Consider the following 26211-nt stretch of genomic DNA (forward strand, 5'->3'; position numbering starts at 1 on the left):
ATGGTTCATACTCAGCTCCTGGCAGAAGTCAAGGGCTGGCTCCGGATCCGCAGCCTCCTGGCCCGACAGTGCCTGGCAGAGTTTCTGGGTGTGTTTGTGCTCATGGTAGGCAGGGTCATTGGGGGAAGGTAACAAAAGGTGGGCAAAAGCTGTTGTTCATCTCTGGTGTTCTCATCTCTTTCTCCCGGTCTTGTGTCCTTTCAACTACCCATCATTTCTCTCTCTCTGTCCTCCTCTTGTCTCTTGTATTCCTCTCTTACTTCCTGATTTTTATTCCTCTCCCTTTTTTTTTTTTTTTTCATTGTCTAAAGTGTTACATGTCTCCTTTTCCCCGATGGACCCCCCCCCCCCTCAATTCCTCTCCCTTTCAATCTCACCCTCCTTCCCTTTCTTAACTTTTTTTTTCCCACTTCTCCCATTTCTTTTCCCTTCCCTCTGTCTGCTTTCCTTCCTTCCTTGCTGATCCCTCACATTTGTTCATAGCTCACCTCTCTCGGCCACTCTCCTCGCCTTCCCAGGCTCTCTCCCCTGTGGGTCCACCAGGCTCTCTACTCCTGGTTCTCTGCTCCTCATCTTTCCTCTTCCCACCAGCTCATCACCCAGGGGGCTGTGGCCCAGGCTGTCACCAGTGAGGAAACCAAAGGCAACTTCTTCACCATGTTTCTGGCTGGTTCTTTGGCTGTTATGGTGGCCATCTACGTGGGTGGTAATGTCTCAGGTAAGGAGGGAGGGGTCTGATTATTAGACAGGTAGGATATGCATGTGAGTGTGGATGTCTGGTTATCGTGAAAAGGTGACTCATGGACATTATCTTTTTGAGCTTGATCAGTGCCCTGGACTGAGATATACCTTTGGCCCCGTCCAGCCCCTCCCCTTTCCACCTCTCTCCATCCCTCTTCCTCACATGAATTCTCTGCTCACTGAGAGATCTGTGGCAAGGTATGACGGGAGAGTGCTATCCCCTTGTGTTTCCCACCTGAAGCCCGCTGGGGTTCACCTTTGCTCAAGACCTCACCTGCCATCCCCCAGAAAGCACACGGCATCCGCGTGCCTGGCCGGAGCCTTGAGACACAAGCACCGTAGGGGAAAGAGCAGGCAGTCCCAGGTTCAAACCTTGGCTTCCCTGTGGGACCTTGACAAGTTGCTCCACCTTGAGCCTCACTTTCCTAATTTATATGCGGGGAATGGTCCCATCTGTCTTCAGAGCTGTGGGGAAGAGTGGCAAGGTGACCCGGTGAGTGCCTGGCGGTGACACTTAGTGGATGTTGGTTGTCTTTTCTTGGTCCTTGAAGGGGCTCACCTGAATCCAGCCTTCTCCCTGGCCATGTGCCTCCTGGGACGCCTCCCCTGGGCCAAGCTCCCCATTTACTCCTCGGTGCAGACACTGTCTGCTTTCTGCGCCTCTGGAGCCACTTACGCTCTCTACTATGGTAACCGAGGGAGCGGCTTTTGGGGTGTCTGTGTGTGGGCAGGGGTGCCTTGGAATGGTTTAGAATGAGAAAGATGGGAATCCTGGGTGTTCCCCTCCCCTGCAGATGCCCTACAGAACTATACGGGTGGCAACCTGACGGTGACTGGCCCCAAGGAGACAGCTTCCATCTTTGCCACCTACCCTGCTCCCTACCTGTCCCTGAACAATGGCTTCTTGGATCAGGTAGGTGTGAGGGGCAGACCTGGTAGTGACCTTTGTCCCTGACCTCTGGCACTATAGCCTATTGTTCAGCCTCTGGGTCGGATGGGAGGTGGGGTTAGGTCTGTCTTTGCACTACCCCCCACCCCAGCTGCCTGTATTGGACAAAGTCAGATGACATAGGGTGGTGGCCTGTACTGTCTGGGTGAGAGAGGGCAGATGGAATCATATCTGCCAGCTGACCGGAATCCTTTGCATCTGTCCACTCGAAGGTGCTGGGAACTGCGGTCCTGATTGTGGGGATCTTGGCCATCCTGGACACACGGAACAAGGGAGTGCCCGCGGGTCTGGAGCCCGTGGCAGTGGGGCTTTTGATCCTGGCCATTGGGCTATCCATGGGTGCCAACTGTGGATACCCACTCAACCCTGCCCGGGACCTGGGCCCACGGATTTTCACCTACGTGGCTGGCTGGGGCCCTGAAGTCTTCAGGTGCGAGACAGCCCCCCCCCCCACTCCCCCGTGCTGTCCCTCTGCTCACCCTCCCTCTGCTAAAGGCTCTGCCCCTGGGTTCCCAGCCTAAATATTCTCCTCTAAATCGTTCTTAGCTTCTCCGGACAGTGTTCCTCTTCTAAGCCCCAGGCCTCCCCTTTTCTCTGACCCCCCCCCCACCCTTTTCACTGAAACAGTGACGTCTAGAGGTCGTGTTCTGGGATGCATATGACCTTTTTGGGTATTCGTGACCTCATCAACAAAACGGGGATATTCAGATAATTACCTAAGTCTGTGGTCGGCAAACTGCGGCTCTTTGGCCCCTTGAGCGTGGCTCTTCCACAAAATACCGCGGCCTGGGCGAGTCTATTTTGAAGAAGTGGCGTTAGAAGAAGTTTAAGTTTAAAAAATTTGTCTCTCAAAAGAAATTTCAATCGTTGTGCTGTTGATATTTGGCTCTGTTGACTAATGAGTTTGCCGACCACTGACCTAAGGCAAGAGGCTGGACGAAGCCCTCCTGGGGACTCCTCCTCTCTAAGCGTTTTGCTTTTCCTGGTGTCTGTCACCCCAGGAGCTGCTTAAGGGAGTTCTCTTGTTACTGCCTCCAGTCCTTCGGGGGAAGACTGGGGGAGTCACCGCTGGCATCTCCCTTTTGTCCTTCTCTTGCAGGGCTGGTAACGGCTGGTGGTGGGTGCCTGTGGTGGCCCCGATGGTGGGGGCCACCCTCGGCACAGCCACTTACCAGCTTCTGGTGGCTCTGCACCACCCTGAGGATTCGGAGCCAGCTCAGGATCTAGTCCTTGCCCAATATAAAGACTTGGAAACTCCTGCCTCAACTCAGATGGCACAGCAGTCCTACCTCCCTCACGGACACTGAAGAGGGCCAGAGACCCAGACCCGGAGACACGACATTCTTTCTCTTTACTAAGGCGCCAGGCCCCGGGCAGCTTCTGTGTTTACTCATGTAAGCGTCGCTTCCTCCTGAACTGGGGAGGATGCCTGGACAGGAAGACCCGGAGGAGCTTAAGGTCCATCCGTCTTCATCCTCTCCTCCCACAAGCCTGTGTTGGGACCCAGCGGGCTTCCAGGAACGTAGTTCCGCCATGTGGCCGCCAGAGGGCGCGCCCCTGGAAGCCGGGCTGGGGAAGCCGCAGAAATCTGCAGGGTGGCGGGGACTTCCTCCGAAGCCTGGTCCCCCGTCTGACTCCCAGTTCTAACCTCAGCGCCCCGCCCCCGCACTCAGCTCCCCCCGCCTCATAGAAGGTACGGGCGCGGGGAACTGCCTCCCCAAGGGGGGGCGGAGGGCTGGCAGTGGAACACCGCCATCCAAGCGCCCCGAGATCGGGAGGGAGAGCGCGGCGAAGACGCGGAGGCACCCCGATGCGGAGACGTTCGGGCTGTGTCACTCCAGGACGGGGCGCCGCACCCGGAGCGGAGCCGGGGCGAGCGGAGCGGACACGGGCTGCCGGGGAGGAGCGCAGGGTGCGGGAGGGCGGGCCTGAGGGGCGTGCTCTCCACCGCCGCCCGGCTCTCCTGCCTCCCCGAGAGGACCGCGTCCCCGCTCCCTTCCTCCGTATAAACACGTCTCAGACCCGCCTCGCCTCCCGCGTCTTCCCTGGAAGCTTCGGGGCCGCGTGGCGATGACAGTGGGCGGGGACGCGGCCGCGGCCGGCGGGGCCTCCAGGGGGTGGGACCCCCCTGCCCGGCACAAAGATGGCGGCCCCCGCCTCCCGCCCTCTCCCCAAAACCCACTCCCGCCCCCCGCCTCTCCCGCCACTGCCGTCACTTCCGCCCCGCCGTGGCCGAAACTGACACAAAGTAGCGGGCCGAGGCCCCGGTGGGAGCGGGGCTGCCGTTGGGGGGCGGGAGCCCGCGGGGAGCCGAGCCGAGCGCCCCCGCCCCAGCCCCCGGCATGGGCAGGACGGGGCCGCCGGGGCGGGCGCCGAGCGCCGAGCGCTGAGGTGAGGCCGGGCGCGGGGCGGCTGCGGGGCGCGGGGCGCGGGGCGAGCGGAGGCTGCGGACGCCGACCCGGGGCGGAGGGGCCGGCGGGGACGTGGGAGGACGGGGCCGACCAGGAGCCGGGGAGGCGGGGGAGAGGGTGGCCCGAGGGGGGAGGGCGCGGAGCCGAGGATGGGGAGTGGAAGGGTCTGCGGGACGGAGGATGGCGCTCGGGGCTCGGGGCGCCCTGGGGAAGCGAGTGGAGCTTGGAGCGCTGCGCAGAGCGGCGGTGAGGGGCGGCGGGCCCGGGGTCGGGCGCCTGGAGAAGGGGGTGGGCACCGCAGGTTTGTGGGCGCGAGGAAAAGCCAGGTGCGGGCGAGGGGCAGCTGGGCGCAGAGCTGGGCAGTGAGCCCTGGATGGAAGGCGGCCAGCGGTGACGGCTAGTGAGCTGGGGTCCTGGGCTCCCTTTCTGCGGCTCCCCTGCCCTGCCCAAAACACCCCGTCCCCCCTGAAGGAAGGGGTCAGTCCTCCCGGGTTTGGGATGGGTGGAAGGGAGCGGGGCCAGGCCCGGAGGAGGAGCGTTTTCCTCCGTGGAGCAGTGCCTTCTTCCCAGGGCTGGCTATTTTTATCCCCAATGTGGCCGCAGAGGGGGCTGGGGCTGGGGCAGGGGCTGGGGCAGGGGCTGGGGCTGGGGCTGGGGCAGGGGCAGGGGCAGGGGCAGGGGCAGGGGCAGGGGCTGGGGCAGGGGCAGGGGCAGGGGCAGGGGCAGGGGCAGGGGCAGGGGCAGGGGCTGGGGCAGGGGCAGGGGCAGGGGCTGGGGCAGGGGCAGGGGCAGGGGCTGGGGCAGGGGCAGGGGCAGGGGCAGGGGCAGGGGCAGGTGAGGGGGCAGGGTACGTGGCTAGTGGCCCTGTGAGGCTGGGAAAGAGAAGTGAGAAGAGTCCCTGTTCGCAGGTCTCCCCCCAACCCTTTCCCTTCCTAGTACAGCTCCCCAGAGGGGAGGAGGTCTGGGACCCAGCCAGCTTTCAGTCTCCCCAGGGTCCTGGAGGTTAAACAACTTTCCTGGTCAGTGTCCAGGCTCCGGACTCCCCAAAGCTGTGCAGCTCCTTCCTGGACTCAAACCCAGACCTGTGGGCTGATAGTGTTTCTCGATTGCCTCCCTGGGAGGGTGGGGCTGGCCCGGGGACTGGAGATGCCCACCCTCGCATCCTCTCCTTTGACCGTTCCCTTCACACCCCACCCTCCCATGACTCACACTCTAGACTGGGTGGAGACCCTGGCTGGGGGCCCTCGGGGAGGCTTGGCATCTCTAAAATGTGGATGAGGTTTTTCTTCTTGGGCCAGGCACCCTTGGCGGCCGGGGTTGGGGAGGGCCAGGGAGGAAGAGGACTTGTGGGTTTCAGTATTGCCTGCTCTGGGGTTCAGGAAGGGCGTCTGAGTTTGTGAAGAGACAGCCGGTGTGGGTGACAGGGCTGCGGCCAGAGTCTGTAATTATAGAGGTTGGGCAGACAGGCAATTAGTATCTCTCGGGGCTGACAGGCTGGCGGGGTGTGCCCCGTAGGCTGGAGGCAGGGGAACTGAGGAGGAGGAAGGCTTTCCATCCAGACAAAGAAAGAGGAGGTGACCAGAGGGCCCAGGACCTGGCTGGCAGTGTCCTTTGGATCAAACTGGGGAGTAGGGGTGAGGCTCTGTGACCCTGTCTTGTGAGCCAGAACTTTTACCTTGTCCGGTGAAAGGAAGGACCGGGAAGGCGGAAGGATGCAGAGGTCCAGCTGACTGCTGCTCCTGGCACCTGCACCCAATGCCAGACCGGCAGGACAGGCTTGGGGCGGGAGAGGGAGAGGGACGGCTCCTCCTGGGGTCGGGAAGATCCCTTGCTTGTCCAGAGGGGTGGCTGACCTCGTCTTAGAGGAGTGGTTTGGGGACTGTGCACAGGAAGTGGAGGCCGAGCTGCTGATGTGAGCTCCCCTGCAGGCGGAGGTCAGGAAAGCCCCAGGAACAGGGGAGAGGGAATTGGAGGGTTCCCCACTTGTGAGAAGGGGAGAGCCTGCCCACCCTGTTTCCTGATGCCCTGCCAGGTGTTCCCTCAACCCCACCCTGTCCTGTGGTGGAAATTCTGCTTTCCAGTAAACACAGGCACCATTCATTGCCACGAGGAGGGCACATGGGGGCACCCATTGCCCCGGGATGGGTACCTTGAGAGCCGTGCCCCTCCAGTCAGTCTCTGGCCTCCTCTCCCTGCCACCTTCCTTTCCCTGCAGGTCTTGCTTTTTGTGAACTGCCAGTCCCCCTGTGTTACCCAGGGCAGAGGCATGGGGGGAGGAAGGCTCCTTCTTCCGGGACCCATCAGAGCAGAGTGTTGGTGGGGAGTTGGTGGGTAAGGCTGGGGACGGAGGGGAGGAGCGAGGTTAGACCTGGGGCAGAAAGCCTCCAGGAGGAGTCTGAAGAAAGGAATGGAGGGTTACCCCCAGCTTCTTGACCTCACCCACCTGTCACCTTCCTGCAGGGTCTCCCATGGGATTGCTGGGACCTTGCTGGGTGAGATGGCACTGTGTGCAAAAAAGCGCCCCCCAGGTAAGACAGGCAGGAGTGTGGGGGGGGGTGTCCCATGGACTATCAGGGACACCTGATAAGTGGGGGCTATGGCTCGGGGAGCAGAGGGGAGAGGGACAGTGGTAATGAGTCTGAAGGAGGGTGGATTGGAACTCCTCATCCCTTCCCTTTGACCCCTGAGCTGGATCCTCTGGGAGGTGCCGAGTACCTGCCCCTCAGCCCTAAACACAAGACTCTTCTCTTGGGGTGCCTGGAGCCCCTCTTCTCTGGCCCGGAGAGCTTGGGGGGCTGTTTCCACCTTCTCCCCGGTCCTCTCACCTCCCGTCTCCCTCCTTCCTTCCCTCCTTTTTCATCCTCCGGGTCCCAGTTTTCCTGCCGGCGGGGTGGGGGTGGGACGAAAGCGGTTGCCCCCGACAACACCGTCGTCCCCTCACCCGCATTGGCCGGACCGGGAGGCGGGGCGGGGCCCGGCGTTCGCCTACGCGGCGCTGGCGGCGGCTGCCCTGCGGCCGGAGCGGGCGGGGGCGGAGCCCGGGACGCGCGCTCGGCTCGGGACCGCTCGGCGCGCGGTGTCGCTGGGGCGTCCGGGCCGGCAGCGGCGGCGTAATCGAGCGCGCGGCGTCCCCGGGCGAGGGAGGCCGAGAGAATGGCTGGGGCTGCAGCTGGGGTGCGCGCCCGACGGCCCGGGCTCCCCTCTGAGCGGCCGCAGCTCCTGCGCCTCCCAGGGGGGCCGCCCCATCGGCGCCACTGAGCCCGAGGACCGACCGACAACCAGGCCGCCCTCCCCCGCTCCAACCGGCATCATGACAGTCCCCAAGGAGATGCCAGAGAAGTGGGCCCGGGCCGGGGCGCCCCCCTCCTGGAGCCGAAAGAAGCCCTCTTGGGGGACAGGTAACGGGAGGCAGCGACTGGCGGCTCTCCCGGGCCCACAGTGTCCCCTCTCCCACCCTGACATTCGCTTGTCCTCAGCCTCCCCCCGCCTTCCCCGCACCTCTCCTCTCCAGACCCAGAGGTCCTGGCTCAGAAGGGCCCGCTCCCTGACTCTCCCTTGCATGGTCTTTGGTGGCTTAGCAGAGGTCTCAGCCCCAGGGTCCCCTCTGGGGAAGTTTCTGGGAGCAAAGTGATGTCCGAGAGGGAGGGCTCTGGGGCAGAGGATGTTGTGGTCCGAGGTTTGTTCTGCAGTGTGCTCTGCAGGGGTCCCGGGAGGGGGGAGGGGGGAGGGGGAAGGGGAGGGGTGCGGAATGCTGCTCTGGCTCCAGGACAGGTTTAAGGCATTACGTTGACTGCCTGACCAGGATGCCCCCTATTTCCGCCTGTGGTAAACGTGACCCTGGGAGATGGGCTGGAGAACCCTTCCTAAGACACCCCATGTCCTGTCCCTGAACTTGGTGCCTACAGCCCCAGATCTGCAGAGTTTTCAGGATAGGTGTAGGTCATAGGTCACTCAGTGACACATGTGTTACATAGGGGACATGTGTGCAGATGGCACACATTTAGAGAGCAACTGTTTTCCTCTCTCCTTCCTGCCTGTCTCCGTCCGCATGACCCATATCCCTGAACCCCCCCCTTCTACTTGAAGATGAGCTTTAAAATAAGGTGATGTCATTGCGGGCCAGTCAGAAGCCACTGCCGGTGACATGTGACAAGCAGAGGCTCCTGTAGGGGGGACTGCACGTGGGGCTGGGATCCTGCCGCAGAGCAGTTCCAGGGCACTGTGACCCTCGGTCTTGCCACCTCCCCACCTCCCAGTCGGAGAGGACGGTACCACTGCAGCTAGGTCTACAGGCTTCCCAGGAGAAGGAGCTTTTGTCTCCGGTTGCTATTCCTCTGGGATTCCCAAGACCATACACGCCTCAGGCATTAATTAATTAATGGGACCCTTAGGCATTAATTAATGGGACGGGGAGAGGAACGGCCTGCCCCCAGTGGGAGACCTTGAGGGTTGCTGGTGAGGAAAGAAGGCATCCTGTTTTGTGAAGGTGATGCCTGCAAGGCCCAGCAGTCAGGCTAGTGGTGAGAGGAGAGGCGGACTAGAGGGAGGAATTTAGTGACACCTCAGCTGTGGCGCCAACTCCTTAAAGCGATACCGTGGAAAGAACCGGGGGCCCTCAGTGTAAACCCCACAAGGTGGGGCGGGCCTCAGTTCGCTCCTCCTGACCGCAGTATTGTTCCGTTGCAGAGGAAGAAAGGAGGGCACGGGCCAATGACCGAGAGTACAATGAGAAATTCCAGTATGCGGTGAGTGGCTCTGGACCCCCGTTCAGACCCTCCTCCCGAGCTGGAAGCGGGAAAGGTGCAGGAGCATCCTTGGTCAGGGCTGACTGGAGAGTGCTTGGGGGAGGGGCAGGCAGCCTCCATCTGCTGCTGTGCTGAATGTTTCATGCCTTCACCTGTCAGTGATGAGGTTCCACTGACCCCATGAGACTCCCTTCTCTTCTCTTTTCCCCTCCCGCACAGTGGGTGGGTGGGTGCTGGCTTTCGGGGACCGAGGTGTCGGGCAGTGTAGATGAAGAGGCACCCTCAGTCTGGTTCTGGGTTGGGGTTGGAGGCTGCCTCATTGTCTTCTCTCCCACTGCCATAGAGTAACTGCATCAAGACCTCCAAGTACAATATTCTCACCTTCCTGCCTGTCAACCTCTTTGAGCAGTTCCAGGAAGTTGCCAATACCTACTTCCTGTTCCTTCTTATTCTGCAGGTAAGTAACCCGTGGGAGACCCTTGGCAACTCACAAGGCCAAATACAGTCCAGGGTGAGAAAGGTCGAGGGGAAAGAAGGCATCGGATGGGGTCTCAGAGGCATGCCTTCTCTCTCCTCTTTCCAGTTGATCCCACAGATCTCCTCCCTGTCCTGGTTCACCACCATTGTGCCTTTGGTTCTTGTCCTCACCATCACAGCTGTTAAAGATGCCACTGATGACTATGTGAGTTGTTTTCATTGCCGTCCCTTACCTGGTCCAGCTAGATTCATGCTATTGTGGCTGAGAGTAGGGAGGGGGAGGCAGAGAGAGAGTAGATCTGTGAACAGATGTATATATACTGAGTGGCCAGATTATTATGATCTCTGAACGCATAATAATCTGGCCACTCGGTAATATTTTATATAATAAAATGCTAATATGCAAATTGTCCCCTTGACCAGGAGTTCAACCAGCAGGCAGGCCGGCCAACCACCCATGTCCCCTCCCCCTGGCCAGGCTGGCCGGACCCCACCCATGCACAAATTCATGCACTGGGCCTCTAATATATATATGTATAGATATACTGAGTGGTCAGATTATTATGCGTTCAGAGATCATAATAATCTGGCCACTCAGTGTATAGCTGGTACCAAGCATGCTCTGCATACCACTGATTCATCTAAATCGCTGGGAGCAGGAGAAGGTGTCTTACCATTCTTCGTTTCCTTCTTTTCAGTTCCGCCACAAGAGTGATAACCAGGTGAATAACCGACAGTCTCAGGTGCTGATCAATGGAATGTGAGTGCCAGCCGGAGACGGAAGGCCTTGGGAGGACAGGGGTTCCCTGGGAAGTTGTCTGGCTGCTCACAGCCTCCTCTCTGTCCTCTCGCTGCCTCAGCCTCCAGCAGGAGCAGTGGATGAATGTCTGTGTTGGTGACATCATCAAGCTAGAAAACAACCAGTTTGTGGCGGTAAGGCACCGGGTGCCCCTCTAGGCCTACAGGGCGCTTCCTTGGCAGAAAGGATGAGCCGCTCCTGGTTTACGGCTGCCTCTTAAACACGTTGGAAGGAAACTTCCTTGAATGAGAAGCTCCTGTGTCCTATTAGTACGGTCGGGGCTGGCTCCTTTCTGGCCATTCGCATGCTTGGGACTAAGCAAGCCGAGAGTGCTTGGCGGAAGGAGGGGCCATCGCAGAGTCCATGGCGGGGGGAGGATCGGGTCTTTGGGATTCTCATTAGGTCTCTCCCTAGGCGGACCTCCTCCTCCTCTCCAGCAGTGAGCCTCACGGGTTGTGTTACATAGAGACAGCCGAGCTCGATGGGTGAGTTGCTCAGGGTCACACCTCTCCTTCTGCCTCCGAAGGGGTCACAAGCTTGTTTTGGAAAGAGGTCCCCAGGCCTGAGGGGTGTGCACCTTTAAGAACACTTGGGGTAAGCAGGACTGTGGGTGTCCTTCCAGAGAGACCAACATGAAAGTGCGGCAGGCGATCCCAGTCACCTGGGAGCTGGGAGACATCAGTAAGCTGGCCAAGTTCGATGGTGAGTGATTTCGGAGAAGCGCCTTTCGGGAAGAGGAGGTGGTTGGGTTTGGGGGTTTAAATTGTACTTTCTCCTCTTGGCTTCTTGTTGCTGTGATTATGGAGCTCCCTGGACTGGTGTGGGGTGGGTGGTGTGGAGGTGTCAGGAATGCCAGGTGGCTCCCTCTTATGTTTATTTTATTTATGTATTTAAAATATATCTTACTGATTTTTTACAGAGAGGAAGGGAGAGGGATATAGGGTTAGAAACATCGATGAGAGAGAAACATCGATCAGCTGCCTCCTGCACACCCCCTACTGGGGATGTGCCCGCAACCAAGGTACATGCCCTTGACCGGAATCGAACCTGGGACCTTTCAGTCCGCAGGCCGATGCTCTATCCACTGAGCCAAACCGATTAGGGCTTATGTTTATTTTTTAAATGAATATATATATATATGTATATATATATATATATATATATATATATATACACACACACACACATATATATGTTTAAAAATATTTGTATTGATTTCAGAGATGGAGAGGAAGAGAGAGAAATATCAATGATGAGAGAGAATCATTAATCAGCTGCCTCCTGAACGCATCCTACTGGGGATCGAGCCCGCAACCCAGCCATGTTCCCTGACGGGGATCAAACCATGACCTCCTGCTTCATGGGTTGATGCTCAACCACTGAGCCACACCAGTCGGGCACTACCACTTATTTTTTAATTAATGGTCATTTCAAGAGATCTTTATGGGTGATAACTCCCTCCTGGCTGTGCATGTTTTTTTTTTTTTTTAATGTTTTTTTTTAAAAGAAATTTTATTGATTTTTTTACAAAGAGGAAGGGAGAGGGATAGAGAGTTAGAAACATCGATGAGAGAGAAACATCGACCAGCCGCCTCCTGCACACCCCCCACTGGGGATGTGCCTGCAACCAAGGTACATGCCCTTGACCGGAATCGAACCTGGGACCCTTCAGTCCGCAGGCCGACGCTCTATCCACTGAGCCAAACCGGTTAGGGCCTGGCTGTGCATGTTGATAGAATTTCAGCTTATTCTTATTTCTTATTCTTATTCAATTCAGAATAGTATGCTATATGTTCCTTTAACAAGACAAACTGTGCAGCATGCACAGGAAAAAGCTCTCCTGTCCTCTGGTTCTACCTTCTTAGATAGTCAGGTTAGCCGAAACCGGTTTGGCTCAGTGGATAGAGCATCGGCCTGCGGACTGAGAGGTCCCAGGTTCGATTCCAGTCAAGGGCATGTACCTTGGTTGCGGGCACATCCCCAGTGGGGGGTGTGCAGGAGGCAGCTGATAGATGTTTCTCTCTCATCGATGTTTCTAGCTCTCTATCCCTCTCTCTTCCTCTCTGTAAAAAAATCAATAAAATATGTTTTTAAAAAAAATAAAGTGATAGGTTAACTGGCACTTGAATGTGTTTTTATTCATACTTTTTTTCGGTTTATACGAACATAAATCAGTGGGATCATACTGTACCCAAATCCCTGCAACCTGCCTCTACCTATTCATCTCATCATCATCTTATCACATCACTATATAAAGAAATTTACTTCATTTTTTTAATAGCTGCATATTGTTTCATAGAATTGATGTATTATAATTTACTCAACTATTCACTGACCATTCAGTTGTGTCTAGTCTTTCTATTCAAATAATGCTTCAATAAAAATTGTGACCTGTGCTATTATTTCTGTAGAATAGAGTCCCCAAAGTGGGATGACTGGGTCCAAGGGTGTGTGTACTCTTTTTTTTTTTTAAATCCATCATAACTTTTATTGTTGTTCTTCTGTATGTAATGCATATTTTTCTTTTTTTATTGTTTAAAGTATTACATATAGTAGTACATATATCTCCTTTTTTCCCCCCACATTGACCTTCCCCCAGCCTCCCCTACCCCCTGTCGCATGCCCTCATCCCACCCCCCCAGTGCCTTGTGTCCATTGGTTGTGCTTATATGCATGCATACAAGCCCTTTGGTTGATCTCTTTCCCCCCTCCCCTCCACTCCCCTGCCTTCCCCCTATAATCTGACGGTCTGTTCGGTGCTTTAGGGTGTGTGTGCCCTTAATATTAGTTCCTGTGGCCCCATTCCTTTCCCATCAGTTCACAGTGACACAGCGGTGTGGGGATGGGTCCTAACACCCTCTCCCTCAGCTGCTTCCTCTGTTTCGTTGTCTCCTGGTCAAGCTACAGACTGTACCTTGAGCCGTGGCGCTCTTGTCTTCCATTCAGGTGAGGTGATCTGCGAACCTCCCAACAACAAGCTGGACAAATTCAGTGGAACGCTCTACTGGAAGGAGAACAAGTTCCCCCTGAGCAACCAGAACATGCTGCTGCGGGGCTGCGTGCTGCGGAACACCGAGTGGTGCTTCGGGCTGGTCATCTTCGCAGGTGAGCCCCCTAGGACCCCAAGGAAGAAGGGAGGCGTTGTTCCTCCGCCCTCCCTCAGAGGCGGGGGAGGACGCCGAGAGGGCTGGGACCATGAGTGAGGTAAAAACCCTGCAGCCCCGACACAGGCCTCCTGCCCATCCAGCCTGGGTCTCTCTTCCCCTCTGATGTCCTGCACTCTGGGGCCTGGGCTGAGGCCCAGAGGCAGTTTCCTGATTTGGCTTTGCTAGCCCTTCCTCTTCCTCGGTAGGTCCTGATACGAAGCTGATGCAGAACAGTGGCAGGACGAAATTCAAGAGAACGAGTATCGATCGCCTAATGAATACTCTGGTGCTTTGGGTAAGGCTTCCCACCTATGGCTCCCTGCCGTGCCCGCCTGCTTCTCCCTCTGCTCCCGTCTCTCCTCCCTGGTCAGCAGCCAAGCTTCAGGTTTTGGCTTTAAAGCCACTGGCAGGTCAGCCCCTCAAAGGCAGTGTTTATTTCAGGTTCCTTTTAGACTTTGGCAGATATTATTTAAAGAACGCGTATGAATCAACAACTTAAAGCTAAAACAAGTCTTCCTTTCTCTGGATTCCAGTTATGACGATGACTTAGTGTAGCATGTGACCCTCTGTTTGCTTTTGCCTGGGACAAGGAGGCCTTCATGGGGATGGAGAAGGAATTAAAAGAAAAATTTCCACTTGGGGGATGGAGAGCGGGGTCTAATGGGGTGTTTTCCCCTGCCTTGCAAGAGGGAAGGATCCCCAAGGAAAAGTTTCTGTTTCAGTTTTTGGCAATTCCCGAATCCTTCTCTTGTTTGGCTAGAAATTTGAGCTCCTTGTCAGGTTCTTCTCCCCTTCTCTCCTCCCTTCATGCGCCCCCATTGCCTGCTGCCTGCCCGCCCTCCCCCACCCCATGCCAGCTTGCAAAAGGCCTGGGCCAGCCTGCGGTGAGACAGTCTCCCCCCTGGTCTTAAAGGTCTTGTGGAAACCCAGCCTGAGAGAGTGGGTCTATCATGCAGAGGCTTGCATCGCCCCCTGGTGGCTCCTGTGTACCAGGATGGCTCCTGTTTTGTTCCAAAGCATCCAGAGTGAAGGCAGCCCTGGCCGGTTTGGCTCAGCGGACTGAAGGGTCCCAGGTTCAATTCCGGTCAAGGGCATGTACCTTGGTTGCGGGCACATCCCTGGGGGCATGTAGGAGGCAGCTGATCGATGTTTCTAACTCTCTATCCCTCTCCCTTCTTCTCTGTAAAAAAATCAACAAAATATATTTTTTAAAAAGTGAAGGCAGCCCTGGCTGGTGGGGTAAAATGGTTAGAGCATTGGCCCAGGCATCAAAGGGTTGCAGGTTTGATTCCCAGTCAAGGGCATGTCCTAATACTTGGGTTGCAGGTTCAATATCCAGCCCCGGTCAGTTGGGCACGTGTGGGAGGCAACCCATCAATGTGTCTCTCTCACATTGATGTTTCTCTCTCTATATATATACCTCTCCCTACCACTCTCTCTCTCTCAAAATCTATGGAAAAAAGGTCCTCGGTTGAGAATTAACAACCAAAAAAAAAAGGTGAAGGCAGCTTGGCAAATCGATGTCTGAAATCAGACAATGGTCTCAATTTTTTTCTTTCAACTTCCAAAATTTTCTTAGGATTCTTCTCCAAGAACTACAAGTTTTATAAGATTTTTGGCTATCGAGAAATCTACATTTCTGAAAATACAATTTGTTTCCTGGTTTAAAAAAGTGGGGGATGCCCGGCCGGCATGGCTCAGTGGTTGAGCGCCGTCCTATGAATCAGGAGGTCCCGGTTCCATTCCCAGTCAGGGCACGTGCCTGGGTTGCAGGCTCAGATCCTCAGTGTGGGATGTGCAGGAGGCAGCCGATCAATGATTCTCTCAAATCATTGATGTTTCTGTCTCTCTCTGCCTCTCCCTTCCTCTCTGAAATCAATAAAAACATATTTTAAAAATTCGGGGGGGGGGGGCAATCTGTATGAGATAATGAGCATGACAGAAATTTGGCATTGTTGTTGGCTTATGGAGGCTCAGCTCAAGTAAATGGGTGATTTCCAGTAAGTTTCTTTTGGAGTTTTGAAAGCAGCTTTCCCCCACTTTTCTCATCTTTTTCTTCTTCTTCTTCTTCTTTTTTTTTTTTTAATAAAAGCCTGTTGAAAATTTTATAAGAGTTTATTTGAGCAACATTGAGGACATATCAGGAAGCAAGATCTCAAATGCTTCCCACTTTTATCATCGTTGAGGTCTCGTAAGGGTTCTAGGCTGTCAGGCGGGGAGCTGCACGATTTCAGCGTCCCCATCGGACAGATGGGAAAATGTTCAGAGAGAAGGCCATGTGCTGTCGGCGGCAGACTAGAACCTGTTGCCACTTCTGGGTGCTTCCCACTGGCATGTGCCACCATTTTATTTTATTTTATTTTTACAAAAAGTACAGAGGGCTTTTATTATTTGTAACATAGGCACAATTATTTAAAGTTAATAAACTTTTATTTATTTAAGGAATTTCACATGTTCTGAGTTCTTCCACTGCCTTAGTTCCTCCTGAGTTTGAGTCTTAATCATCTTACTCCCTTTTTTGCTCAATCCTGATGTCATTTCAGTCAGTCCTATATAACAGGAATAGAGATTATCATGATCACAAGCTGTATGGTAACTGAGAAGGATTAGCTAGACAAAGGACATCAAGGCCCCAGACATCTAAGTTGGCCATCATCAAATCTCACTGTTTACCAACGGCTATTACAAAAATCTCCTATAGCTTGTGTTAGATTTATAGTGGACAGTGATCTGGCAATGTAAATTAAGGTTAGTAAAATGTCCCCAGTAGGCTGAATGCTATGCTATCATCATAGCAGAAAAAAAAAAAAACCTATTGGGGAAATGTTTTGTGGTCATGTCCACGTGTGCCACCGTTTTAAACATGCTGGCCCTGGCCGGTTTAGCTCAGTGGATGGCCCGCGATGGAAGGGTCCAGGGTTCGATTCCGGTCAAGGGCACGTACCTCGGTTGCAGGCTCTTTCCTGGCCCAGGCTCTGGTCGGGGCGCATGCAGGAGGCAACCAATCGATTGTGTTTCTCTCACATCCATGTTTCTCTCTGTCTTTCCCCCTCTCTCCCACTCTCCCTAAAAATCAGTGGGAAAATATCCTCGGGTGAGAGGATGAACAAAAAAAAAAGATGCCTGAGCTTTTGCAGGATCAGGTGTGAGCGATGACCTTCAGGGACGCACTTGGTTTGCAGGGGCCTCCTACGAGGCAGCCTCACCTCTGCTTCTCATTCCTCCCCAGATTTTTGGATTCCTGGTCTGCATGGGGGTGATCCTGGCCATTGGCAATGCCATTTGGGAGCACGAGGTCGGGATGCGCTTCCAGGTCTACCTGCCCTGGGATGAGGCGGTAGACAGTGCCTTTTTTTCTGGCTTCCTCTCCTTCTGGTCCTACATCATCATCCTCAACACCGTCGTGCCCATATCGCTCTACGTCAGGTATGTTGCTCTCTGTGCCTGGGGTCTCTCCAGGGAGCGGGGGTTGCCCCGTGGCCAGCTTCTCTTGTCTGTGAAGGTGACATCCTCGAGAAGGAACGTGGCGTCCCCTTCCCGTGCTGTGAACATGTTATGTTGTTGTTTCTCTCTGTGTGCAGAGCTCACTTCACCACAGCTCCCGGGCACTTTGGACTGTGCAGAATGAGAACCGTGTTGTTTATTTGTCACATGTTTGTTGCATGCTGACTTTGTGCAAGGAAGCATGTTAGGTGCGTGGCACATGCAGAGGTGAGGTAGGAATGGATCTCCTTCGCTCTAGGCAAGGAAGAAAGATGTGAACGCGTTATAAAACAGATCGGGAACACGCGTCTTAGAAGTCCTTCTGCCTGCAGGCTTATGTGTACAGCCAGGGGACGCGGAGACGTGGCACATGGCCTCTGCCTTCAGAAGCAGCAGACTGTTAGGGGAGGGGAGAGACCAGCAGCGTGAGACACTGAGATGCCATGTGGGAGGGCGTCGTTCCCTGCACAGCTAATCAGGGAGGACATCTCTGAGGAGGTGGCTGTGGAACTGGGCTTTGAGTGGTGGCTGGGATGGGGGAGAGGGCTAGAAACACGGGCTTGGAAATGGGAACCTGGGAATGGTCACAGGACAACTTGGCTGTGGGGCAGAGAGCTGGAAACATAAGTTTGTTCCCAATTGTGGAGGGTCTTGAATTTTTGCCTCTGACCTTTGTACTTAACAAACCATGAACAGATTCCTAAAAAAAAAGAATTAAATGTTTTAGGAAGTGTTGGCAGACAGTGGTGTGCATTACTAGGATCAAGGAGACATCTAGGATGCTTGAGGAAGCTGTTAACAAGGGCTGGACCAGTGAGGAGGAACAAAAAGAGGAGGAAGGAAGAGGGGCCAAGAGAGGAATTTTGTACTTAGTGCCTTGGACTTGAGTTACGTGACCCTGCACCTTTTTCAGGAAATGCTTTCTGGAGCCTGAGAACTCTTCCCATAAGCCATTTTGTTGTTCATGCAGATTCCCCAGGTAGTCCTGCAGTCTCCCCACTAGCCCCCGAGTCCTAGTGCCGATGGCAGTGACAGGAGGCAGAGCTCCTGGGCTGAGGGCTTTCCTAGAACATTAAGAGGAGACTTGGGTTTGTGGTTCGGTCCTGCTTTCTCCTTAGTTACGTGGCCCGGGTAAATCCACAGTCACTCGGGGCCTCAGTCTTCTCGTGTAAAATGGGAGTGACCATACCGGGTCTACCTTCTTCGTCGGGATGCCGTGATCTAAGACACTGGACTGGAAAATAGCTTAAAACTTACTTTTCAAATATTGGGTGGTAGCATGTCCGTCATTGCCACTGTAACTCTGATTCTTCAGCACTTTTTAAGTGTTTTCTTGCTTCCCACCTAACTTTTTCCCCATCTTTGGGCTTTGCTGTTCGGTGTTTTGTGTTCAAGCCCACGGTAGCTACCTAAGGAAGTTTTCTTTCCAAGTCTCCTCAAGTTCACAGTGCGTGTGTTTGTGGGAAATGGGGGTTGGGGTGGCGCTTCATCAGCTGAGTGGGGGGAACGTCCGTGGAGGTGTTTCCAGCTAGCTCAGTGTTTGCCCATCAACTGGATCCTGAGCGCAGCCTCGGGTCAGAAGCAGGGTTCCAGACGTGGCCCCATTGCTTGGCTGTCCTGGACCTAACACGGGGCCTTTTCTGAAACCCTGACAGTCCACACCCCAAAGGACACGCCCAGCCAAGAAGAGGGTGTGGGCGACCTCGGCATGTTGAAAACACCGTGCCACTGTGAACTGAGGTCCTTTCCCAGGTTTTTGAGGCCCCCCCCCCCCCCCCCCCCCGCCTTCCGGAGTCAGCGTCCCCGTTGGCCTCCGGTTCTTTCTGAAGCCACCGCGTCGGGCCGGGGTTGGAGCCCTGAGCCAGGCAGGGTGTCCGCGGCGTGTGGCCAGTGGTTCCCTCTCCCGCCGCGGCCCCCGTGGAGGTGGCACGTGCGTTGCTGTGGCGTGCGCAGCACCCTCATTATTTCTCTCTCTTTTTTTCTCGCACGTTCTCTTGTTTTCTCTGCATGGTTTCTGTATTTTTAGTCCTGAGGTAAGAACTGGCCGAGTGCCTTGTCTCCGGTCCCTCTTGCTCCTCTGCCCGTGCTGTCTGCCCCGCCTGCCGGACCCTTTGCACCTTTTTGTCTGGAGAGCATCCGAGGGTCTGGGTCGGGGTCGGGGACTTGCTCTGCCTCCACCTTCCGGCTCTCCTCCCGCCCCCCACCCAGGGGGTGCCCAGGTGTCACTGTTCTCGTTTCTCCCCAGCCGGAGTGCCTGCGGAGAAGGCCTGTGGGTGGGCCCCTCCCTCCTCTCCCGCCCAGCCTCACCTCCTGTCTCCCGTGCAGCGTGGAGGTCATTCGCCTGGGCCACAGTTACTTCATCAACTGGGACAAGAAGATGTTCTGCGCCAAGAAGCGGACGCCGGCGGAGGCCCGCACCACCACCCTGAACGAGGAGCTGGGCCAGGTGGAGTACATCTTCTCCGACAAGACGGGCACCCTCACCCAGAACATCATGGTCTTCAGCAAGTGCTCCGTCCACGGCCGCAGCTACGGTGGGTGGCGCCGCGGGACGGGGGCTCCCACGGCTGTCCTGACATTTGGGTTTTCAGTTCTTTCCTCCTGGGGCCTGGGGGGGCGGGCGCCTTGAAAGGGTGCACTCCGGGTCCCCTGTCAGGAAGCAGACACTGACAGTGCTTCCCTCCCGTCTGCTGACCTCTCGCCCGGCCTCGGCTCCAGGCAGTGGGGGAGCGCCTGTTGGCAGTGAAGCCTGAGACCCTGGCCCCGGGGCGTCCTGGCCAGGTTGCATCTAGGCTGCCCTGTGGCGTGCTAGGCTCACCCTGTGTTGCTGTTCAGGGGCCTCGTGAGTCTCTGGAATGTGACCATGGTCTTGCTGGTGTGGCCCTGTGGCAGGGCCTGTGGCTGAGCTGCTGGGATGGCTTGGGGGAGGGTGTGTGATGTCTGACTCTTACGCAGAGGGAGTTCCTATAACTGCTTTCTGTACTAACTCGGGCCTGAGGGCCAGGGTGTGAGGCCTTGTCTGCTGTGTAGGCCTAAAGGGTGAGAGGCACCCCAGGAGGCTTGGGAGCCCTTGCGGGGGGTGGGGAGGGGGGCTGTAAAACAGGAGCTGCCCTGGGAGCATGCGGTGGGGGCGGGGTCCCAGGGACGGGATGGGGAGCAGTGGGTGCCATGACTTCTAGTCCTGGGGTTCCAAGGATCCAGGGTGCCTGTTGCCGCCTGTCCTTGGAGTCAGCAGTGTGAATCTGTGTGCCGTCTGCTCAACAATTCGGGTTGTGGGTTTCAGGTGCCTGGGGTGGGGGCGGGGGAGGAGGGAGAGCTGGGGGTTTCTCACCTTGCTCTAAGGGACGCTAGCGCTGATGCTGCTTCTCCGTCCTGGCTGTGTAGGTGATGTGTTCGATGTCCTGGGACACAAAGCTGAAGTGGGAGAGGTAGGTGCAGCCTCCACAGGGATTCTGTGGGTTCTGTTGGCCAGTTAACCGGGCCCCCCGGAGCAGGTGGTGTAGTTAGGATCGCTGTGTTCTCTGATCCGGAGGTGGGAGCTGAGTGGAGAAATGGGTATTTCAAGGGAGAGGTGGTAGCTGGGAATTTTGAGGTCCACAGTGGACAGGATCCTGGGCTCTCCTGAGAGTTAGAAGGGCAGGGAGCAGTAGGGTGGGGACAGCGCCTTTCCTGGGGTACTGCCTGGTGACCCACTCTTTCCTGATTGCCCCCTTACCTGCCACAGAGGCCTGAACCCGTCGACTTCTCCTTCAATCCTCTGGCGGACCAGAAGTTCTTATTTTGGGACCCCACCCTCTTGGAGGCTGTTAAGATGGGGGACCCCCACGTGCATGAGTTCTTCCGCCTCCTCTCCCTGTGCCATACTGTCATGTCAGAAGAAAAGAACGAAGGTGAGCTGCAGAGCTGGCTTGCGCTCTCGCCTCCCTGACGCGGGCCTTCACGCTTGGGGACTGTTGCACTGCGGCTGCCCTGGGGCTCCCCGGGGGGGCGCATGGCTGAGAGGGCGGCCACTTACACCACGTGTGTCCTTCCTCCCGCCCAGGGGAGCTGTTCTACAAAGCCCAGTCCCCGGACGAGGGGGCCCTGGTCACCGCAGCCCGGAACTTTGGTTTCGTGTTCCGCTCTCGTACCCCCAAGACCATCACTGTCCATGAGCTGGGCACAGCCGTCACCTACCAGCTGCTGGCCATCCTGGACTTCAACAATATCCGGAAGCGGATGTCGGTCATAGGTGAGGCCAGGCCCGGGTGCTGGAGGACGCGGGGCAGCTTGCACGCGTGGGATGGGGTGAGGTGTGCTGGGTGACCTTTGTTGCTATGTTGACGACGGGGTCTTCACCGGCTGAGCTTTTCTGGGCCTCCTCCCCCTCCTCACTCAGTGCGAAATCCAGAGGGCAAGATCCGACTCTACTGCAAAGGGGCTGACACTATCCTGCTGGACAGGCTCCACCCCTCCACCCAGGAGCTGCTCACCAGCACCACTGACCACCTGAATGTAGGTGTGAGGCGAGGAGGGACCCCGTGGTTCTCCTCTCAGTGCGGGGGGAGGGGGCGAGGGGTGACTTTCCTGACTCTGCCTCCAGGAATATGCAGGGGAAGGGCTGAGGACCCTGGTGCTGGCCTACAAGGACCTGGATGAAGAGCACTATGAGGAGTGGGCTGACAGGCGGCTCCAGGCCAGCCTGGCCCAGGACAGCCGGGAGGACAGGCTGGCCAGCGTGTACGAGGAGATCGAAAGCGACATGATGGTACGGGCTACTGCATGGGCCGAGGGTGAGCGAGCAAGGAAGGCTCGGGTCTGGGCCTCTCGTGCCAGGGACCCTTGTGGTATTTCAGCTGCTGGGCGCAACGGCCATTGAGGACAAGCTGCAGCAAGGGGTCCCGGAGACCATAGCCCTCCTGACACTGGCCAACATCAAGATCTGGGTGCTCACCGGAGACAAGCAAGGTGAGAGGCCAGTGGGCAGAGGCCGTTGCCTCCGGACAGCAGCCCCCTCGGGTCCTGCATGAGCCTAGCGCGCCCGGCAGGAGAGGCGCTGACTTTGTTGGGGGCCTGCTCGTAGCTCCTGCGTTCTCTCTTGGTAGAGACGGCTGTGAACATTGGCTATTCCTGCAAGATGCTGACGGACGACATGTCCGAGGTGTTCGTGGTCACTGGCCACACCGTCCTGGAGGTGCGGGAGGAGCTCAGGTAAACGGGCCCGCGCTGGCGGGTGCTCCGTGTGGTGAACATGGGTCGGGCAGGGCCTCCTGGGCCCTGACTGGGCTGGAATCCCTGCTCCTGTCCAGGGAGACCACGGTTCCGTTATCCCTTCCCAGGAAGGCGCGGGAGAAGATGGTGGACCCGTCCCGCACCGTAGGCAATGGCTTTACCTACCACGAGAACCCTTCTTCTCCCAAGCTCACTTCTGTCCTGGAAGCGGTTGCTGGGGAGTACGCCCTGGTCATCAACGGGCACAGTCTGGTGAGTGATGCCATCCTGAGTTTGGGCAGCGTTTTCCCAGAGAGCACTTCTCTCCGAATGGCCTTCATGTCTTACTGGTTCTGGTTTCCCTCGACTTCAGGGGGCTGTGCGGGGCTCTAAGGGGCCGGGCCGGGGCTGACTCCCAGGTCCCTCCGGGGGAAGGCGGGGCCTCTCAGGGCTCTCTGTGTCGCAGGCCCACGCGCTAGAGGCCGACATGGAGCTGGAGTTTTTGGAGACGGCCTGCGCCTGCAAAGCTGTCATCTGCTGCCGGGTGACCCCCTTGCAGAAGGCGCAGGTCGTGGAGCTGGTGAAGAAGTACAAGAAGGCCGTGACCCTGGCCATTGGGGACGGAGCCAATGATGTCAGCATGATCAAAAGTGAGTGCCGTGTGTCGGTGTGTAGGTTGGGTGGGAGGACGGAGGGAGGGGCCCCCGAGGGTTGGGAACCAGGGAAGACTAACGGGGGACGGGGCTCTGCGTTGGTGGGATTCTCAGGTGTGTGGCCATCTTCACCCTCGTGTGCCCTCTTGTCTCTGCAGCGGCTCACATCGGTGTGGGCATCAGCGGGCAAGAAGGGATCCAGGCTGTCCTGGCCTCCGATTACTCCTTCTCCCAGTTCAAGTTTCTGCAGCGCCTCCTGCTGGTGCACGGGCGCTGGTCCTACCTACGCATGTGCAAGTTCCTCTGCTATTTTTTCTACAAGAACTTTGCTTTCACCATGGTCCACTTCTGGTTTGGCTTCTTCTGCGGCTTCTCGGCCCAGGTAGTGAGCTCATAGTCCACTGGCTTGTCCGCCTGTAAGTTCCTTAAGGCAGAGATTGTATCTGTTCTGTTCAAAGCTCAGTCCCTTCGGGCCTAGCTTCTGTCTGGTTCATGCATTTAAAAAATGCTTGTTGAAGGAGTGGGCGAGGCTTCCAGAAAATTCCCTGGGGCTCCATATACGCCACATCGCAGTTTTCCTCCGCCTGATTTGTCATGAAGAAAGGCTACATGTTCTTTCCTCTCTCTCCCCCCGTTTTCTTTCCAGACTGTCTACGACCAGTATTTCATCACCCTTTACAACATCGTATATACCTCCCTCCCAGTCCTGGCCATGGGGGTCTTCGATCAGGTATGGGGGGGCTCTGTGATGATCAAGCAGGATGGGGAGAAAGACATTGCTGACAGTGGTGGGCGTGGGACTTGTGCCCTCTGCCTGTGGCCCCGGGGACGGCCTTTTCCCAGCCGGCAGGGTGTTCTTCCTCTCAGCCACCGCTGACCTGTAACTCCCCTGGGTGGCTGAGCAAAGACAGATTGGGGGCAGTTGGCTGGAAGTTAGATTTAGTGTCAAAGAACTTAGGAAGGAGGAGGCAGGGACAGGGGCTGCCCGAGTCAGAACGGCCGCTTCTGAGGCCTCGTCTGTGACCTGATCCTCCCCACACAGGACGTCCCCGAGCAGCGGAGCATGGAGTACCCTAAGCTGTATGAGCCAGGCCAGTTGAACCTCCTCTTCAACAAGCGGGAATTCTTCATCTGCATCGCCCAGGGCATCTACACCTCCGTCCTCATGTTCTTCATCCCCTACGGCGTGTTTGCGGAGGCCACCCGGGATGATGGCACCCAGCTGGCCGACTACCAGTCCTTTGCGGTCACGGTGGCCACTTCGCTGGTCATCGTGGTCAGCGTGCAGGTATGGGGCAGTTGGGGAACTGCCCTCGCCTCTGGAAGGAGTGAGCCTCCTGTCCTGGGCCTCCCTGGGCACCGCCGTTCTGTTGCTGGGAAGGGGGCGGGTTTGGGGTGCTGGCTCCTTCCGCCTGTGACAGCTCCTGCTGGTTGCAGATCGGGCTGGATACGGGCTACTGGACGGCCATCAACCACTTCTTCATCTGGGGCAGCGTGGCCGTTTACTTTGCCATTCTCTTCGCCATGCACAGCAATGGGCTCTTCGACATGTTTCCCAACCAGTTCCGGTTTGTGGGTGAGTCTCTGTGGCTTCCCCTGGGAGCGCTGGGGTGTCACGACTGTTCTGGGACTAACAGGGTAGGTAGCCGGTCGCACTCCGCGAGCATTTATTCGGTGCTCCTCAGGTGCCAGGAGTTCTGGGGGGATGGCTGGGTGTGTCTGACCCCGGTGCTGCCCTCAGGGGGCTGCCATGTCCGTGAAAGTGAAGAGCAGCCCTGCTAGGCTGTCCGCGGTCGGGGCCCAAAGGAGGCCAAGGCCTGGCAGGGGTCATGGTCAGCACAGTGAGTGCATGTGGGGTGGCCAGGGAGAGGCCCACACAGGAGGCTGCTGTGAGTGCGCCAGGACTGGGGAGTCGGGTCCAAGTCAGGGAGCGGAAAGTGTGAAAGGGCCACTTGTTTCTAGGGCATGGAGAGCGCTCCAGCCAGGGTGGCGCCGGAACACCCGCCGAGAACCGTGGGGGGAGGCCACGGAAGGTCGGGCATTCGAGGCGTCAGAATGCCAGGCTGTCCGGTTGGCATCTGACTTGCCAGGAGTCTTTATTTTTTCTTAAATTATTACAATAATTGTTATTATTTTTATTTTTAATCCTCACCCGAGGATATTTTTCCATCGATTTTTATCTTCTTTTTTTAAAAAAAATATATTTTATTGATTTTCTACAGAGGGAAAGGGAGAGGGATAGAGAATTAGAAACATCAATCACCTGCCTCCTGCACACTCCCTACTGGGGATGTGCCCGCAACCAAGGTACATGCCCCCGATTGGAATCAAACCTAGAACCCTTGAGTCCGCAGGCCGACGCTCTATCCACTGAGCCAAACCAGTCAGGGCTCCATCGATTTTTAGAGAGAGTGGAAGAGAGAGGGAAAGACAGAGAGAAATATCGATGTGAGAGAAACCCATCGATTGATTGCCTCCTGCCCAGGGCCTGGCCGGGGAGGAGCCTGCAAGCGAGGTACGTGCCCTTGATGGGAATCGGAGCTGGAACCCTTCGGTCCACAGGCCATCGCTGTATCCACTGAGACAAACCGGCCAGGGCTTTTTGTCTTTTGAGGAGAGAGTGGGGAAGGACAGCAAAGGATTACTTCGGAAAGATGACTCTGGCAGTGATGGCAGTGAGGAAACTACGCAGGGACTGAGTGTACGGCTGTTCAGGACTGGTGACGAGGTGGCCGTGGTGGGAGGCGAACGGAGGGGCTGGTTGGGGGGCATGAGGTGAAAGATGCATTTGCACTTTTGGCATTTTCTCTAGATCTTTTCACTTATTCATTCTGTGGGCCTTCGGTCAGCCCCTACTTAGGTCACCCACTGTTCTGGATGCTGGGGATGCAGCCGTTAACAAAACAGGCAGAATCCTTGCCCTCCTGGGTTTCCTATTTCAGTGAGAGACACACACAGCGTATAAGTTCATAGATACACTGTTTGGAGCTATAAAGAAACACCAAGTAGGGTAGAGAGGGGTAGGAACAGTCATCCTTCCTCTTGAGGAAGAGCAGAGAAATCTGAATGAAGGGAAGGAATGCTCCAGGAAGAAGAAGCAGTGATACAGAAGCCGCAGGTGGGGGCTCGCAGGGAGGGCCTGGGCAGGGGAGGAGCGTGTGTGCGTGTGTGTGTGTGTGTGTGTGTGTGTGTGTGTGTGTGTGTGTGTGTGAGAAATGGAGTTGGAGGGTAGGGCTGGGGCAGTTGGGGTGGGGGGTGGGCGCGGTGAGAATCAGTCCAGATCATTTAAGCCCATATAGGTCCGAGTAAGAACTTTGCATTTTAACCTAAACGTGAGAGGAAGCCCTGAGAGGGCGTGGAGCAGGGAATTGTCATAAACCGACGTGTGGTTTTAAAGGATCGCGCTTGCTGATTTGGGGGAATGAAGTGTAGGGGAAGGTGCTCCAGCAGTAACCCGGTGAGCGCAGTGGTGGCCTGCAGGAAGCGGATGGGGCGGGATGCCACAGGCATGTTGGGAATAGAGCCCACGGATTGGACGAGCAGCTGGAGAGAGAGAGGTCCGAGGTGGCTTCAGGACTTTAGTGGTGGCAGCGGAAGGGGAGGGCGCGTTTCTGGAG

The 26211-nt window shown here is 56.5% G+C and overlaps 2 protein-coding genes across 3 annotated transcripts in view; both read left to right on the plus strand.

The window, feature by feature from the left end:
- AQP10 (aquaporin 10) lies at positions 1-7377 on the plus strand (the record flags this gene model as incomplete). Its single annotated transcript, XM_079760500.1, has 8 exons — positions 1-105; positions 592-718; positions 1293-1430; positions 1536-1654; positions 1903-2120; positions 2790-3383; positions 6562-6629; positions 7334-7377. 6 exons carry the CDS (start codon positions 1-3, stop codon positions 2995-2997), a joined length of 915 nt encoding a protein of 304 aa, XP_079616626.1. The 3' UTR covers positions 2998-3383; positions 6562-6629; positions 7334-7377.
- Positions 3895-26211, plus strand: part of ATP8B2 (ATPase phospholipid transporting 8B2) — a 24549-nt gene continuing 2232 nt past the window's right edge. Inside the window, exons 1-26 of one of the 2 annotated variants that reach the window (XM_079760499.1) lie at positions 3895-4081; positions 6562-6629; positions 8788-8846; positions 9190-9303; positions 9430-9528; positions 10022-10083; positions 10184-10256; positions 10537-10607; positions 10745-10824; positions 13069-13227; positions 13475-13563; positions 16498-16694; positions 19077-19285; positions 20136-20179; positions 20476-20641; positions 20794-20982; positions 21130-21245; positions 21334-21498; positions 21587-21698; positions 21836-21941; positions 22070-22214; positions 22408-22591; positions 22753-22976; positions 23241-23324; positions 23637-23882; positions 24032-24170. In XM_079760499.1, the coding sequence (XP_079616625.1) occupies positions 6599-6629; positions 8788-8846; positions 9190-9303; positions 9430-9528; positions 10022-10083; positions 10184-10256; positions 10537-10607; positions 10745-10824; positions 13069-13227; positions 13475-13563; positions 16498-16694; positions 19077-19285; positions 20136-20179; positions 20476-20641; positions 20794-20982; positions 21130-21245; positions 21334-21498; positions 21587-21698; positions 21836-21941; positions 22070-22214; positions 22408-22591; positions 22753-22976; positions 23241-23324; positions 23637-23882; positions 24032-24170 (3163 nt within the window). In that variant the 5' untranslated portion in view covers positions 3895-4081; positions 6562-6598. Of the gene's footprint in view, positions 4082-6561; positions 6630-7102; positions 7500-8787; positions 8847-9189; positions 9304-9429; positions 9529-10021; positions 10084-10183; positions 10257-10536; positions 10608-10744; positions 10825-13068; positions 13228-13474; positions 13564-16497; positions 16695-19076; positions 19286-20135; positions 20180-20475; positions 20642-20793; positions 20983-21129; positions 21246-21333; positions 21499-21586; positions 21699-21835; positions 21942-22069; positions 22215-22407; positions 22592-22752; positions 22977-23240; positions 23325-23636; positions 23883-24031; positions 24171-26211 lie in introns of those variants that run through there. The other variant, XM_079760498.1, reaches the window with a different exon arrangement.

The sequence above is a fragment of the Cnephaeus nilssonii genome (genome assembly GCF_951640355.1).
Source record: "Cnephaeus nilssonii genome assembly, chromosome: 21".
NCBI lineage: Eukaryota > Metazoa > Chordata > Mammalia > Chiroptera > Vespertilionidae > Cnephaeus > Cnephaeus nilssonii.